Source organism: Neltuma alba, unplaced genomic scaffold (genome assembly GCF_004799145.2).
Source record: "Neltuma alba isolate B1F8T4 unplaced genomic scaffold, ASM479914v2 tig00012452_pilon, whole genome shotgun sequence".
Classification (NCBI taxonomy): Eukaryota; Viridiplantae; Streptophyta; class Magnoliopsida; order Fabales; family Fabaceae; genus Neltuma; species Neltuma alba.
In genome coordinates, this window is record NW_021636931.1 from 420,859 (window position 1) to 437,582 (window position 16,724).

Genomic DNA, 16,724 nt, shown 5'->3' on the forward strand with positions numbered 1-16,724 from the left:
AAAGTTGTGGCTTTGTGAAATTGGTGCCCCTTTGTGTGCTGAGATCTTTAAACAACTTGGAAGAACTAGAAGTTAGGGAGTGTAACACGTTGGAGTTGGTGTTTGATTTTGAAGACTTGAATGATTATAAAGAGGCGGAGTCATCATCAGTGATTGTGCCACTGAAAAAGTTAACGCTTTATAACCTGCGAAAATTGAAGAATGTGTGGAGCAATCACTATAAAGGAGACGTCTCCTTCCCAAGTCTAAGGAGCGTGCATGTTTCCTCTTGTGAAAGCCTCACTAGTCTGTTTCCTGCATCTATAGCCAAAGGCATGCTTCGTGATCTTGAGGAGCTTCGAATAAGTGCTTGTGGTATAGAGGTGATTGTTGCAAAAGATCAAGTTTCAGAATCTGTTGCTCCTCTGTTAGAGTTTCCCAGATTGACTCTCCTTGAGCTTTCTTCGCTTAGAAATTTGAGGAATTTCTATCCACAGAGACACACATTAGAATGGCCACATCTTTATCGATTATCTATTGAATTTTGTGATGAATTGGAGATATTTGAAAAGGAAGTCTCAAGTTCATTAGAAATACACGAGGAAGGGAGCTCATTAGACTCAAAATATCCTCTACTGTCTCAATGCAAGGTACATCTCTAAATTAGCTATTCATGTGTTATTTATTTTAAAAACAATCTAATAAAAGAGCAAAAAATTAACTTTAAGCATTAAAATAAATAATGAAACATATTTTGTGTCACAGTCCAAGAGCACGTTTGAATTTGATATTTTTGAGTACTCAAGTGTGTGAATTATTCCTGTCACTAAACCATTTATTAGAATATAAGGTAGTTTAGGATTAATTTGGTTATCCACTTAAAAAGCTAAAAAAGAATAATTCATAATAATTATTTTAATTAATAATAGATATTAGAAATTAATTAAATAATTTTCCATTTTTTCTCTTTTAAAAAAAGTGGGTCTCCAATTCTCGGCTTTCCATCTTCATGGAAAAGAGGTGTGTCATTAAATCAAGGGAGGGGATTTTTTTTTTCCTTTTTTTCAAGCGATTATTAGCTTTAATTGGATAATCTTTTTTAAAACAAACGAAGATCGAAATAACGTTTGTATGTTATAATCAAAGATACAAACTCCAGTCTAGAAATTTATATTCATTTTAATGTATCATAATTAATATTTGTAGTTACAAAATACATGTATGTCAAAATTGTGGTGCATCAAATTTAAATTTGAAGATATCCTCCTAAAAAAAGGCACACGGCTGGATTTTGACGCATTGATTAGTTGTTACATTTAGTTATGATTTATTTATTGTGCAGGTCACTCATAATTTGGAGGAGTTGACATTACGGGGTAAAGGAGCTGAGATGATAGGGAGTGGCCAGCTTTCAACGTACCGCTTCCCCAAAGTAAAATTGCTTCATCTACATATTGGTTATGATAAAGCAACGACTATTTCATACAAATTGTTGAAGAGCTTTCCAAACTTAGAGGAGCTGAGATTGGGGGGTCACATTAAGAAGGCTTATGGAGGGGATGATGTTCCTCTTCCAATAAAATTGACTCTCAACTCTATTTTCAAAATCACAAGCTTGGTACCACTCTTAGTTTCTTCACCAAATCTCACACATCTCCACTTGGTATTTTGTTTTGGGTTGACCACTTTGATAACGTCATCAGTTGCTCGAAGCTTGGTCCATCTCACAAGTCTCTCAATTAGCAACTGCTTTAAAATAAAGGAAATTATATGGAAGCAGGAAGGAGAGGATGATGACGATGAGGAAGTCATTTTCAGCAAGTTGCAGTATTTGAAACTTGATGACCTACCAAGATTGAAGAGATTTTGCGGCTACAATTATACTTTCAGGTTTCCATTATTGGATCAGGTGATCATAACAAAATGTCCAAAATTCAAAGTATTCTCTCCAGGACTCATTGATACACCATCTCTTAAAAGCGTTCTACTGTCACAAGATAGGTATGGAAAACCTCATGAAATTTGGGACACCAATCTTAACAAAACATTCTACCAACAGGTACGTCTAGAATGCTCCCTTCTTCCTATTTCCAGCTTTTACAAAAATCTAAATCTATAAATGTTCCATTGTCATGATATTTAATATAAAAATACCTATACATGTTTCGGTTTTGAAGTTTCTACTAAAATTTTAGTTATCATTTTTTAATTACGTAACTTTAATTACAAAACATCCCAAAACAATTACATCATAATTAATTAATGGGATACACAGCGAAATGTTTCAGTAAGAAATGAAAATTTTTTCCCCATATATACCGTTATTTATGAGGGAAAAAGTAAGAGAGAGAAATAGAGTAATAACGAGAAAAAATATGAAAGATAAGATAATATACCAAGTTGTCAGCCTTTTAATTAATGCAATGTATAAAATTAATCAGAGATAAAAAGGGTAAAAACATATTAAATGTTTAGACAAATTCAAGTTGGCTCTTATAAAAAAAACTAAGACAATTCAAATTTCAAACTTTTATAAAAAGAACTAGAGGGAGTAGTTATCATTTTTTTTAATTACATAAGTTTAATTATAAAATATCCCAAACAATTACGTCATAATTTAATAATTAATGCGATACACAGCGAAATGTGTCGGCATTAATGTTTCTTGTCGTGGCTGATATAATTATTTCTTTTCCAAGATTAATTATGAAAAATAAATGAAATCAAAATGTTTCGCACTTCTAGTGAGCGCATTTGATCTTGGGAGACAATAAAAAACAAAATAATATTACTGATTCAATAAGAAGTTGCGACATAATTACTAAATTAATATTACCATGCTTCTGACTCAATATCTGTTTTACAGAGATTTGTGGCATCAAGAGAGATGGTGTTAGATGAGTATGATGTCAGCATGATAAGGAATGACCAATTTCCAGCGGATTGTCTTGCTCAAGTGGAAACTCTGTGCATAGACGGATTTGATGATGAAGGGGCAACATTTCCTCATACATTGCTTGAAAGATTTCCGCGGCTGACTGAGCTTCGTGTGGAGGATAGTTCTTTCAAGGAGATATTCCCATCACCCATTGTTCATCAAAATCAACTTCTTCATAATTTGACAGTGCTGAAGGTGTCTGAATGTCATCGACTCATCTATTTAATGACAAATTCAGCTGCCAAAGGTTTGGTGAATCTTGAAACATTGGAAATAGATGATTGTGAAAAGATGGAGAAAATTGTAAAGAATGAGAATAATGACGATGTGGAAGGTGGAGTCACGTTCAGTGCGTTGAGAAGATTAAAACTCTATAGTCTACCACGATTGAAAGCAGAAGAGCATAAAACGGATTTCAACATTGAAGACCCAGCAACAAATAATCATAAGGTATGTTCAAATCAATTTACAGTAAAATATACTAACTAGCCATGTGTTTTATCTAAGTTATAGAAATCTTTTCTTTATTTTAAAAAGGGAAAATTATCAGGTCTTTATAATTTTTTTTTCTATTTATTACATCTTTATTTTTTGCTCCCGTTATGATTGCCGTTACTTTAAGATGACAACACTGATGTGGCACTGTTCAAGATCTGACTAGCATCATGTTCTTCATTTCACCTGTAACCCCTATGCCTTCATCTTCTCTCTCCCCCGCCTCCACTCAGTTCTCTTCCAAACTAACATCATCCTCTCTCTCACACACTTCATATTCTCTCTCTCCCTGCCACTACCGTTACGTTATCCTTATCTCTTCTTGTAAAAGTTTCACTCCATGTTTCAAAATCATCAGATTCTCTCTCTGTTTATTAATTTATTTTTGTGGGCCAAAGAGTAGTAGAACCTCTTCCACATTTCACTATTGGACTTAATCGTCTATTCAAATGGGCTAATTTTTCCAAAAAAAAAAAATTCAAGGATGAAGACGATGAATCCGATGAATCTCACAACATTGTGGTCCTCTTTTTAGTCAACTATCATCACCTAGATTCGCATCGCCGTCTGAGAAGGAATTCGAAACAGGATGAAGCTTCTACAAGAGCAAGTAAAAATGATGGTGGGGGAGAGAGAGAGTGCATGAGTTGAGAGAGAGAGATGATGGTGTTGGTTTGGAAGGAAACTGAATGAAGCTTTTTACTCTAAAAAGGAAACCGACCGAAGGAGGAAGATGGTGCCTAGTCATGCCACATCACCGCTATTAACTTAAAGTAACGGCAATTATAAACGGAAGGACCTTAGTTACTAACTGAGCAAACAATAAGGATCTAATAAAATTTTTAAAAAAGACTACAGGAACCTGATTCCAAATTTGATAAAAGGATAAGGCTGTCAAATTAGTTATATATATATATATATATACACACACATAGTATAACTACAGTAAAATTAAAATACATGTTGTTCAAACCTCTCTTGTATATTTGATTTGAGATTCTATTTCCATCTATCCAACTGTAAGGTGACCATTAAGTTTAACCTTTAAACTTTTATTTTGACCAAAATACTGCTTCTTCACGTAAAAGTTATTTAAACATTCATTTTTTTAAAAATAATTTTTAATACCACAAAACATAATTTTAATACATGTATTTTCAGACTTTTTAAAATGTAATAAAATGTTTTAATTTTAATTCTATTATAAAATTTTATAATTTTAATTGTTTGTCACGCACATTGAAATTAATTTATTTAGGTTTCTATAAATGGCTAAAAAATATGTTGAGTACATATTCTTTTCATCATATAATATAGATTATCTAAGTCTGATAGATTATAGAAATTATTTAAATTTAAATTTTAAAGTTTTTAAGCAAATGAGAAATATTTATAACTTATTTAGTGAATTATATATTTATTTAAAGAAATAACCAAATTTCCACTCACTAAATTACTTATTTTCAATGCAAAGGAGGCCAGAATATTTTACTAATCAATTTATTATTGTTTTTTCGGGACAAAAAATTAATTTATTTTTTTTCTTATCTTGTATATTTTTTCCTTACCAAGATTTTCTTATCTTATTAACTTCTTAATTTCAAACTTACGTTGTGAAAATTAATTTTACTGGAATTATTTACTCTGTTCAGTACAAATATGTTCTATTTTTCCTTGTCTCAATATTTCTACAAAAATTATTTCACTTAAATTACTTACTTTGGCATTAAGCTAGCTATTGTAGCATTTTATAATTCTCTCGTTTTTTAGTTAGTTATTTCCGTTTGGTGAACTTGAAATTTGAAGTTGAACTTTTATCAATCTCTTGAAGAATATTGCGGTACACGAGATCTATACTTACACATTTAAACAATCTTTCATGAACACTAAGCCTCGCAAATCAACAGTAACTTCGTTTTCATTTTTTGCTAAAAGATTTTCGTTTAATTATATTTTCTTTCAACAGGTGTCATTCCCAAAGTTAGAGATATTAGAATTATACTCTTTAAACAGTCTGGTTCCACCGATATGGGATGACAAACCTTCACACAACTCATTTAGCAACTTGAAAACATTGAGTGTGAGTAGATGTGACATTGTGAAATTGGTGCCCCTTCATGTGCTGAAATATTTAAACAACTTGGAAGAACTGAAAGTCGAGTCTTGTGACATGTTGGAGACGGTGTTTTATTTTGAAGATTTAAATGATTATAAAGAGATTGTGTCATCATCGATGGCTGTGCCACTGAAAGAGTTAAGGTTAGAGTATTTGCCAAAATTGAAGAATGTGTTGGCACCATCCATATGCCATCAAAATCAAATTGAAGAAATTATACCGAGACAGGAAGAGGACAATGAGGACACGGAAATCATTTTCAGCAAATTGGAGCTTTTGGAACTTCATGAATTACCAAGATTGAAGAGATTTTGCAGCCAAAATTATACTTTCAAGTTTCCATTATTACAATCTGTAACCATAACAGAGTGCCCTCAACTCACGACATTCTGTTCCGGAGCCATTCATGCCCCGCAGCTTCAAAATGTTCGAGTGACGAGTATGGAGAATCTAACATAGATATTTGGATGACTGATCTTAATGCCACCATCCAACACCGGTTTACTATTCAAGAGGTTAGTCCAACATACTGATATTCTTGTTTTTTACTTTTTAAATATTCCTCATCATCTACAAAATTTAGGTTCAGATAAATATCTAATATAAATATTAAAGTTTGGACATTCTGTCGTCTACCCAAAAATTATAAACTTTTCATCAAATTACAAGACTCTGATTTCACACGAAATCTGATAAGCAAATGATGATTAATGGATGTGGCAAACTACTGCAAATAGTGTGATAATGTTTGTAGATCTCTGACTGGAAAGAAATGGGCCTATAAAGTGATTCAAAGAATTTTTTTTTAACGTGATTTTTTTTGGGGGGGGTTAATGATGAAAAATATAAGTATTAGAAAAAGATGACCGGTCAATTAAGAAAGATTTTATCTACAATAAATATAAGAAATTATTATTTTAAAAAATATTCTGACCTGATTTATTAAACTACCTTCTTATAATATAATTTTACCAATAATCTTTGAACAGGTTATTTTCATAGTAAAAAAAGGCCAGCCCTAAATGTGAATTCCAAGGAAATTATGGATTTTTTTTTTTCAATTTAACTTAGACGAAAGAAAGGGGCTATGAAGTTAATTTAAAGGATTTTTTAAATTTTAAGGTGTGGATGTTATTTCATGGTGAAATTATGAAAATTTTAGATATTAGCAAAAGACGAGTGATCCATTGAAAAGTTTTAATTCTTGAAAACAATATCTTGATGTAATTTACTAAATCGCCTACTCATTATGGTAATTGTTTTACTAATTATGATTTTATAGGTAATTTCCACAACCGAAAGCATGGCTTTAAATGCGAAGAATATCACAATGATAAGGGATGTCTTTCTAGAGTGAGAGCTCTTTATGTAGAAAGCTTCACAGATAAGGGGTAACATTTCCCTATAGCTTCCTTGAGAGATTTCCCAAGTTGGATAGCTTTATGTGGAGCATAGTTCTTTTGGGGAGATATTCCCCTCACAGGATGAGATTCTTGATTTTATGGGAAAAATCCCACCATTTGAAGAATTACACATTGCCTATTTGGATCAACTCAAGAGCATATGGAAGGATGATTCTCAGCTACCACCAATTCACCAAGACCTAATAAAATGCCTGGAAGTCGAAAGTTGTCATAGCTTGGTCAAGTTGGCACCATCCTCTGCTTCATTTCAAAATTTGTGGAAGCTGTCTATATCTGGATGTCATCAACTCGTCTATTTGGTGACAAGTTCAACTGCCAAAAGCTTGGTGAGTCTTGAAGGTTGGAGATAAATGATTGCAAAAAGATGGAGGAAATTGTATTGAATGAGAACAATGAAGGTGTAGAAGGTGGAATCACTCTCAACCGATTACAGCGGATTGAACTTACTGATATGCCAAGCTTGAAGATGTTCTCTTCACAAAGTCAGACATTTGAATTCCCTGAATTAGAAGAGGTAGAAATAACTGGATGTCCTGAAATGAAGATGTTTTGTTCAGGATTGTTGGAAACACCAGAGTTGTCTAGAGTAAAAATAGAAGAGCATGAGATGGAGTGGAAGGATAAAGGGGACCTTAACAAAACAGTAGAAATGCTATCCTCAGCAAAGGTATGACATACCCATACTAACAAATATTTTTTCGGAAAATGTGTTGTTAATGGCCACGGAAATAGAAAATTGATTGTATCGTGCTCATGCCAACGACGTCTCTTTTCAAAATTGCCTTCTATTTTAGGCAGCTAATATTGTGATTTGTTATTGCAGGATAGTGTTAATATATAGAAGGATAGGTCCATCATCCATGTTATCATTCTTTCCAGGTTCGTTACTTTTATGATTTTTCTGCTTATCGGCTGTTTTTTTTTCCTAGTGGTTATTATGATATCAATAAAAGCCTCATATATAAGGGGACAAGCTTGAAAATAAAAAAACTTGCGTCTCTTTTTTCCTCCCTATACGCCAAATTTTTTCTTTTTCTTAAATTATTTGTATGTTTTTGCTACATTTGTCTGTGCTTTACTATCACTAAAAGATATGAGTTGCTTGTTGATGTTTATTTCAATTTCTTTTCCAATAGTAGTTACTGTAATATCAACAAGTGCTCCATATTAAAGGGTGAAAAGGGGAGCCATCTTTTTGTGAGTGTGCGTGTCCTTTTTTTTTTTTTTAACTTTTTTATAAAATTTTTCTTTGTTTCTGTACATTCTCTGTGTATAGTATCAGTTGAGTTAGTGAATTGCTTTTGCTTATTTTAAAGAGATCAACTGTGATTAAGAAGAAAAGAAATAGCTGGCGTATTTCAAAAAGGATGATTTTGATATTTTGTTTACCCCAATTATTTAACCCATGTTTTCAACTAAATATGATATATATTTACAAAATAGAATGATAAAAATAGAGGGGCTGTTTGTTTCTTTTTTTTTTAATTTTTTTTCTCAATAGTTTGATAAAATTGTTTTTTAAAACAAGTTTTGAAAAAAAAATACAAAACAAAAATCTGTTTGGTTAATTGCTTCAAAAAACTGCATTTGACATAAACATACTGAGACTGGAAAGTGAAGTTTCAATGAGAACTCAAGTTTTTAAATGAGAAAAAAGCCATCAAGCGGGGGAAAATTTTTTTTTTCCAATTTTTGCAAACAAAAACAAGAAAATAACTAAAAGTTGTTTTTGTTTTTGAGTTTTTAAAAATATTTCTGTTTTTTGGTTTTTAAAAACACTTAGTTAACAACAAATTACAAAACAAGCCTTTTTAATTTTTTTAAAAACGAAAAACGGCTTTCAAAATAAGAAAACAAAGAAGGTTTTTTGACGCATTGACTACAAAATGAATTATATTTGATAACATGAATATATGTAGAAGACACTCAATAGCCTTGTTCGTTTCCTTGCTGGATTAATGCAGGCGGCTGATCCGAAGTGTGGACTACAAAATCATTGACTACAAGTTGATGAATATGGACAGACACTTGTGCAGTGATGCTTTTGTTGAATTCTCAATTATTTGATAAATGAGACTCTATTTTTATCATAAACAATTGGGTGATGCATGACAAAACTCTACCCATAGTATGGTTTGTTTCATTAATGTATGAAAGACTCAGAAATTGGTGTTATGATTGTGAAGCTTTCATTCAACATCTATGTGGTTTGCTTAATTGTGTTATAAAGATTATTAATTAGTTCAATGAGATTGGTCACAATTGACCATGGAGTTCTTGATAATTCTATGAAACAATATTCATTTTATGATCTGTGAAGGCACAGAAGAACAATAAATGAAATTAGATATAAGATTGTGTAATTGACTAGGACTTAACTGCAAGCAAGCTAGATAAGAGATAAGTTATTTTTTCACACCAATTTAAAGATTTAAATCATGCCAATCTATCTATTACGGGTAAGCAATAATGAAAATAACTCTACTAGGTCAATATTAAACTGTTAGCTAGAATGAATGAAATATCTAGCATTTAAATTCACCATATTTTACTTTCTTGATATCAGTTAACAAAATTACTCCCTGATGCCCTTTATTTTATCTTTCGCTCTAATGAAAAAAAGTCATTTATCACACTGACAACAAAAAACCCAAAACATCATTTTTAATGAAAAAAAGTCACTTATATACTCTCTCACATGTATTAAGAATTATCCAAAAAAATAAAAAAGAAAGCTTATACGTAGACCACTATAAAGCGAATCAGTGGTGCATTTTGTACCGTCGCAAGCAACTGAAATGACAATCCTACTCGAAATCCTGATTCAGCGTGCTCGTAAAGAAAGTTAAACAAAATAAAACCAACCATTTAGCTGACTGAAATCGTGCAGTGATAACCACAACACTATTCCTTTCCACCTTTCATGATATATAGAATGGTGACTTAGCAAAACTTACTGAATAGACAAACATTTTTGTCGACGGCAATCTAAAGGACTTCAAAATGGTTGGAGGTATTAGTTTGACAGACCAAAATGAGTGTGGCTCATCACCTTCTTTCCTTCCTTTCAGTTGACCTTCTCTCCTCTGCCTCTCGTCGTTTTTGCTACCTGTCCAACATTACAACAATGGTCATAGTATCAAACACATCTCATTCTAGAATACATAAAGAAGCTCAAAGTTATTCACAATCTCACGCAAAATGCATGTACCCATCACCAGCATTAGCAGTAAAATTGCAGCGTGAGCGGGCACAGAATCCTGCCCCACAAAGGGCAGAGGATTTTTCTGATCCCCATCCACCTAAACAGGATTATTATTCATTGAAATAGTGTAAAAATTTGAAGCAAATTGCACGTGTTGGTGCATTTGTTTAAATGAATACCTCGTCCCATTTTGATTTTTTGTCCAGCCTACCATCACGATTGGTGGCCTCAGCAGTAGGAGGCATCAAAGGCAAACCACCTGAAGAGAGAAGAGAGAAAATCAGCATAAAATAGAAAATGCGTAGTAAGAATGACCTTTGCCATACCATAGATAGACTAGGTTGCTTTATACCTGCAACAGGTACATTGATCCTTGGAACACCAGTTACAATTCCTGGTTGTGCTCCCCTAGAGACAAATTCAACTTTCTGGGCTTTCTTCTCCAGCTCTTTCTTGTCACTTCCACGTCTCATATCTGCCTATGTGACAGTTAGGGGTGGTAAAGCAACATCAGTATCAAGTACTTAAAGGGAGCTTGACTGCAAGACCAATCCGTCCCTATGACTTGATGGTGCTGAGAAAATATGAACAAATAACAAAATATGGCAAGACAAATAAGTTGGTTCAATTCACAATGAAAACTTAACTTCCAAAATCATGACCAACATATTCATAAAAAATATAGAAAGAACCCCAAAGCAGATATAACTAGCCATACACAGCTATGTATAGATTTTGGTTGTCCATTTCAACGTAAATAATATTATCAAAAGGACTTTTGAAGAGAAAAAGCACAATCCAACGGCAAAACATAATTTCAATATCAGGTTAGAAGACAAACAAGTTCTTTAATACTAGATATCAAGTCGTTGTTAGTATAGTGAACAATAATAGCGTAAACAGCCCAAATACCAGCGACCAACATATCTAGAATATGACATTAATGTTTGCAAGAACACACAAGAAGTATCATATAATTGACAAAATCAGGTAAAATATGAGCATAAAATAAAAAAGTACAAGGAAGCACAAGAAAGTAGATGCAGAGAAGAAACAATTAAGCACCTATTTGGTCGTAGTAGTCACTTAGGTCAAATCTATGAGGGTCCAATACATCCTTATCAAAGCAAGATCCTATTTGGTCAATATCTTGACACCTCACAGCATGCAACAGGAAGTCAGGGTTCCGATAGTCCTTCCTATTGCGAACTGTTGCATTAAAACTTTTTCCAGCCTTCTTATACTCAAGAAATTTATTTATCTTTCTCTGCTATAATAATAAAAATCATAGCACGTTGTCATGAAAGAACATCAAATGTGCAAAAGCTAAAAATAGTTTTATACAATTTTCTACTTTATCAAAAATTGAGGAAAATTATTTTTTAATTTAAACTATTACTTAAAATTGCTAAATTGCCAATGTACTAATTAAGGAGTAAAGTGAAGATCATTCAACTTCCCGTGTACAGAACGTCAAGAAGGGGGTAAGAAAATATAATAATATAAGGTGTATTCAATAAAACAGAGATGTTTAGTGGTCAAAAAACTTGATACAGAGAAGTATTGGCAAATTATCACTTTTTTCATAATTCAATGATTTAATCACAGAATTAGTAATATCTGAAATGATATGTCTTGAATTCATATTAAAAGGAACATGTTAATGAATCAAACCATAAATCACCACTTAGTAATTAAACAAGAGCAGCTGCCGAATTCATCGAATAATACCCCGCAAGATGAGTGATTTCCGCATTTTTACACCTTAAATTCAGTTTGGATGGGTAGATTCTCACACTAAAACACTTAATCAAAAATTTCAATGCCAAAATTCTAAACATAGATCACTATATTCAAGTGCTTCTACAGGACCTTAGAATTATGTATGTACGTGTAGTTTACATTACATATATGCACAATCACTAAACAGGACTAGAAGTCGTAAGAGATTAGAGTGTAATATTGCATTACAACTCTTCCAAAGTATCGCCAAATTGGTTTAATCATATTCACTAACTAACATATGAAAGTGATAAAATTAATGGATAAGAAGCTTAAGAATTTAAAGAGACATAGCAAATTAAAAGCGGAGCTCTAGTGTGGCACAAAGCAGAAAGGAAAAAAGACATCAAACTACACAAGCACACTAGCTGTTTTTCTTTTAGGGGGAGGGAGCAAACCACACCAATTCAATTCAATATATTGGCAGATATCTAAAATTTATCGAGAATAATTTATTGATTATTGCAAAATTAATCTAAAGGAATTTACTTGTAGGCATTCAGAGCATTTAACTTTGGGTGGTGGTGGGAGAAATCTATCCAATGGATCTACAAACTTCTGCTCTTCCTGAGCTGTCTCTTCATGTTCTGCACCATCTGATCCAGCCACAGCATCAACTTGCATGGTATGAGATGGCTCAGGAAACTATGGAGTGTCAACTTGACTGCTAGGTGTCAAAACCTGAACAAATCCTGATGATGCTCCATCTAGCAAATCACTTACAAAACCACATTCAAGGAAGTTCTTCAGAGGGGGAAAAACAGTGGACCAGGAGGCAAAATGATAAACAGAAAAACAAAATAAAACAATAGGATTATTCCCATCTAATATACTTCATGGAAAAGTGAACTAAAACCACCCCAACGTAATGTCCGAGCCTCTTTTTCAATAATCTTATTCTTAAATACCCAACCAAAGTCCAAAAGATTGGCATATTCTCAAATTAATAGTCCCAGACAAACTCTCATGCACTTCAATTATCCAGAACTAAACAGTTAAACAATCAAATATTGGCAAAAAAAATTGCATATAAAAGGTCAGTTGAATAATCATCCTTGATTAAATACATTTCATGCAGAAGTTAATTTTAACTGTTTTATATGTTTATTACCTTATCAATATGACAGTTCAGATTCATTAGCTCATATTCATAATTATCTTACCAGAACTGTCTGTACAAGTTCCAGAAAGAACAGACTTTTTGGCCAAATGAGAGAACAGATTACTGGTCAAAATTTTAAATTCTTCTGTTCCAAAAAGAAATCAATGACATTGTGAAGCTCTTGAGATATTCTTCTTTACCACCAACAGATTAATCAAGTAATATTCATTCTCTGAGAATAACCTATAGTGGGATGAGGTGTCCAAAGAAAGGATACAATAAATTTAGCAGAACATACTTTAAGCAAAAGGGAAAATACCATTTGTTGTTTGAAGTTCTTCCTCAAACAAGGGTCGACCATTACCATCAAGCCCTCCATCCTGATATCAAAACCAAATATAAGTTATTAACTTATAACCTAAAATAAAGAAGGAGAAAATGGTTTCCTAATAGAAGATAACCTGCCTGGAAAATATGGCAAGGCCGGGTGCCTAAGGAAACGTCAGGGTCTTAAACATTTTGGGCAATTTTCAAGTTTAAGAGACATGACTCCATCAATGGAAGAAAATAATGATAAAGGAACGTATAGAAGACAAATATAGTATACCAAAATTGCCATGTCATCAGTCCTATTTAAATGCATTTCTTAAAAAAACAGAGGGGTGGGTTCAAGTGAGAGAGAGTAACTCTGGCTCAGGTGACATTGCTATTTCATCATGACCACGGTCTACAATGGTAATTGTCCCTCTCCTACTCCTCCTAGATTCAACAGACACTACTTGTTGATCCTGCTGTGAAACCAACATATCAACCAAAGGCTGTGGTGGCATTGAAGTCCCAAATTTACTCTTCTCCAGGGTCATCCCATCATTTTCAACCGGTACAGTAGCCTCATTAGCAGAATCAAGGATCCTTATCATCTCAGCATCACTCTCTAGATTTTCCTCTGCAATCCTCACATCCCCACCATCCTATTCTTGTTGTTCTTCTCCCTCCATTCCTCCTTCAACATCGTCCATCTCGTCATCTTCCTCATCGTTGTACATGGACAGCAAAGCAATACCCTAGTATTGCTTCTTCTTGGATGCCATGATGCTAGGGGCTCCTGTGACTAATCCAAAAGGTTGATCAAATAGAAAAGTATCATAGATAGAAGGAATCGAGTGCAAATTCCAATAAAATACTAAGTGTTAATGCATTGAAGGTGGAAAAGAACAAAATCTTCAAATTTAAATTTTAGTAAAGACAGAATCATTGTTGCTTGGGTTCTCTCATTACCAGCCCTCCTATTTGCAGCTCACATTCAGCCTAAAATGACGTCAACCATATAGAGAGAAGAATCTTGACACCAGTCAGTGCAATAATGATTAATAAGCCACTCTAGAAAATCTAATTTCCTATTTTGAAGAATTTGTTGAAGAAATCGAGTATTGTGCTGCAAAATGGAGAAGGGAGTTAGTTTTAATTTGCAAGTAAATTGATAAAGGAAAAGAAAAGGTAGACAGAATATTCAAACAAAAGTTGAACTTTCAAATATGGTAATCTATACAGCATGACTGGCAATCTTAACTTGGTAGGCTCAAGACAATAGACACTCTAAACCAGAACCAACTGATATTCAAACAACTTACTCAGCTCTTCGCTCAATTGCATTGATTTTAAAGGTAATGTCACAAGCATCGAGCCTTTAGATGTGTGGCCGCGACCATGTTTAAAACATGGATGAGAATTTTAGATATTACTGGTCAAGTTCCTTATTTAAGTTTGATAATATACATATGCTTAACTATTATAGACTATAAGATCTCAACAAGCAAGAAAATCAACGTTCAAAGCGTTGCCAACACAATAGCTTCCAAAAATACGGTTTAAAATTCAAATTCTTCCTACAATTATTGTTCCAATAAATGCGAAGAGAAAAATAAAACGGGGAAATCACCCAAAAAAAATACTTAAGAAGGTTGAATGCTAACAAATCGTTTAAACTTTTGAATTCTCTAAGCTCAAGATGCTTCCAGGTTTTTTACTTTTCAGACTACAACGACTCACAGCACAACTTAAGCAAAACGATCTAAAACATCATATCGAAGAACGGCAACAAGAACGGAGAGGGAAAACCTGTGACAAGAACCTGCTGGTGAATCAGTTCGGATAACCCGTCGACGAGACATTTCCGGAGAGGGAGAAGAAAAGAAGCCGCTGTCATCGAGACTCGAGATGGCCACGAGAGAAGAATGACAAAGAAACTGATAGAGTTGAACAGACAGACTCTATTTTTCCACTGCTTGAACGGCTACGATCTACCGTAAATTAAACGACGTAGTTAAACTGATAAACTTTCTTAATTATGACTTTAATTTAATTTATAATTATAATAAGAAGGAAAAATTGTCGAAAAAGCGTCAATTACAAAATTTATTGCTTGAAAACTGACTGAGAACTCATGTCCTTGAGGCGCATTTAAAAAAAAAAAACTTATGTCAAGTTTTTTATATCTATTATGTCAAATTCTCTAATCATACATAGTCATATGTTTTTTTTATTTCATGTGAAGAACTTGATATAATCAATATAAGAAAATTAATATAAGTATTATCCTAAACATTAACTTTCCCCATTTTTTATTTATAATATTTAATATTTAGTTAATGTATTGTTAATTTTAGATTAAAAGCTATTTTCATCTCTGAACTGTGTCAAATTTTTGCCCTAAAATATTTATAAAAGAGTATCTACAGCTATAAATTACAATAATGTAAAGCAATTGACTTTTTTTTTTTTATTATTGAAATATAGCGCATCATGTTTAAGGCGTGCAGCATGTTTATATTTCAATAGAAAAATGTAACACCTTAATCATGCTTAAGTGTTACATAGCTATTAGTTTGTGCTGATGACCATCAGCCAAAGAAAATCTATCAGATATGTACTAATAATTAACCAATGGTAATGTAACATGTTTCACCAATCTATTCTATCAATATATTTAAACGTAAATATATTTGCTCTCCATAATTGTTTTAAAAAATTAATATTCCAACCCATGAATTGTATGGGGAGAAATTTTTAAACATCCCGGCGAAGTTCATGAACTTTCGTTGAAAGAGATCAAGCTGGCGGTGCCAATATCCAAACCCAAAGATCATTAAAAAATTACATTTATCTTAATTTGTACCCCTCATATATTTAATGTAGGACCTAATTTGAAAGTTGATATTGGTTCTATATTTAAGACATATTTCATATGTTTCTCACTTTTTTTCAAATTAACTTTATTGATATTTTTTCAACAATAATTATGTAGGAGTACTGGAAGGGAAAAAATTAAAGAAGATGATTAGAATATTTTAGGGAAAAAAAAGTACTATCTCCAGTCCTAATTATAAGAGCTAGTTTGATTTTTAGTTTGGTCCTAAATAGAAGACTCCAATCCACTTTATTTTTCATATTTATTTATTTTTTCCAAACTACCTTTACTTATATTCCATTAACTATAATTAAATACTACCATAATAATTCAAATAAATACTATTACACATGGAGAAATTCTACTTCCTCTCTCCGCTTCTCATTTTAACTATTGAATTAAAATTTGACTGGGTTATTTTCAATATTTTTATAAATATATTAATAAACTTTTAAAATTAATAAATAACTCAAATTGTTAGATTTTAAACATAACT

The 16,724-nt window shown here is 32.6% G+C and overlaps 2 protein-coding genes across 2 annotated transcripts; one reads left to right on the forward strand and one right to left on the reverse strand.

Moving 5' to 3' along the window:
* Positions 1-3,027: 3,027 nt before the first annotated feature.
* Positions 3,028-5,987, forward strand: LOC114727182 (uncharacterized). Its single transcript, XM_028913896.1, has 2 exons — positions 3,028-3,367; positions 5,379-5,987. The coding sequence occupies exons 1-2, from the start codon at positions 3,143-3,145 to the stop codon at positions 5,985-5,987; spliced, it is 834 nt and encodes a 277-aa protein (XP_028769729.1). The 5' UTR covers positions 3,028-3,142.
* A 3,588-nt stretch (positions 5,988-9,575) lies between these two features.
* Positions 9,576-12,573, reverse strand: LOC114727183 (SAP30-binding protein-like). The gene is made up of 7 exons (XM_028913897.1): positions 12,429-12,573; positions 11,221-11,424; positions 10,495-10,636; positions 10,337-10,416; positions 10,164-10,254; positions 9,910-10,061; positions 9,576-9,587 (listed from the first exon to the last, which is right to left on the reverse strand). The coding sequence occupies exons 1-7, from the start codon at positions 12,561-12,563 to the stop codon at positions 9,576-9,578; spliced, it is 816 nt and encodes a 271-aa protein (XP_028769730.1). The 5' UTR covers positions 12,564-12,573.
* Between the last annotated feature and the right edge of the window lie 4,151 nt (positions 12,574-16,724).

Excerpts from the sequence above, each read along its gene's own strand:
- LOC114727182 (XM_028913896.1), top strand. The coding sequence starts at position 3,143 with ATGACAAATTCAGCTGCCAAAGGTTTGGTGAATCTTGAAACATTGGAA. Across the intron at positions 3,368-5,378 it reads CAGCAACAAATAATCATAAG|GTGTCATTCCCAAAGTTAGA; the intron begins GTATGTTCAAAT and ends TTCTTTCAACAG.
- LOC114727183 (XM_028913897.1), bottom strand. The coding sequence starts at position 12,563 with ATGCAAGTTGATGCTGTGGCTGGATCAGATGGTGCAGAACATGAAGAG. Across the intron at positions 11,425-12,428 it reads AATGCTCTGAATGCCTACAA|AGAAAGATAAATAAATTTCT; the intron begins GTAAATTCCTTT and ends TTATTATAGCAG. Across the intron at positions 10,062-10,163 it reads ACTGCTAATGCTGGTGATGG|GTAGCAAAAACGACGAGAGG; the intron begins GTACATGCATTT and ends AATGTTGGACAG.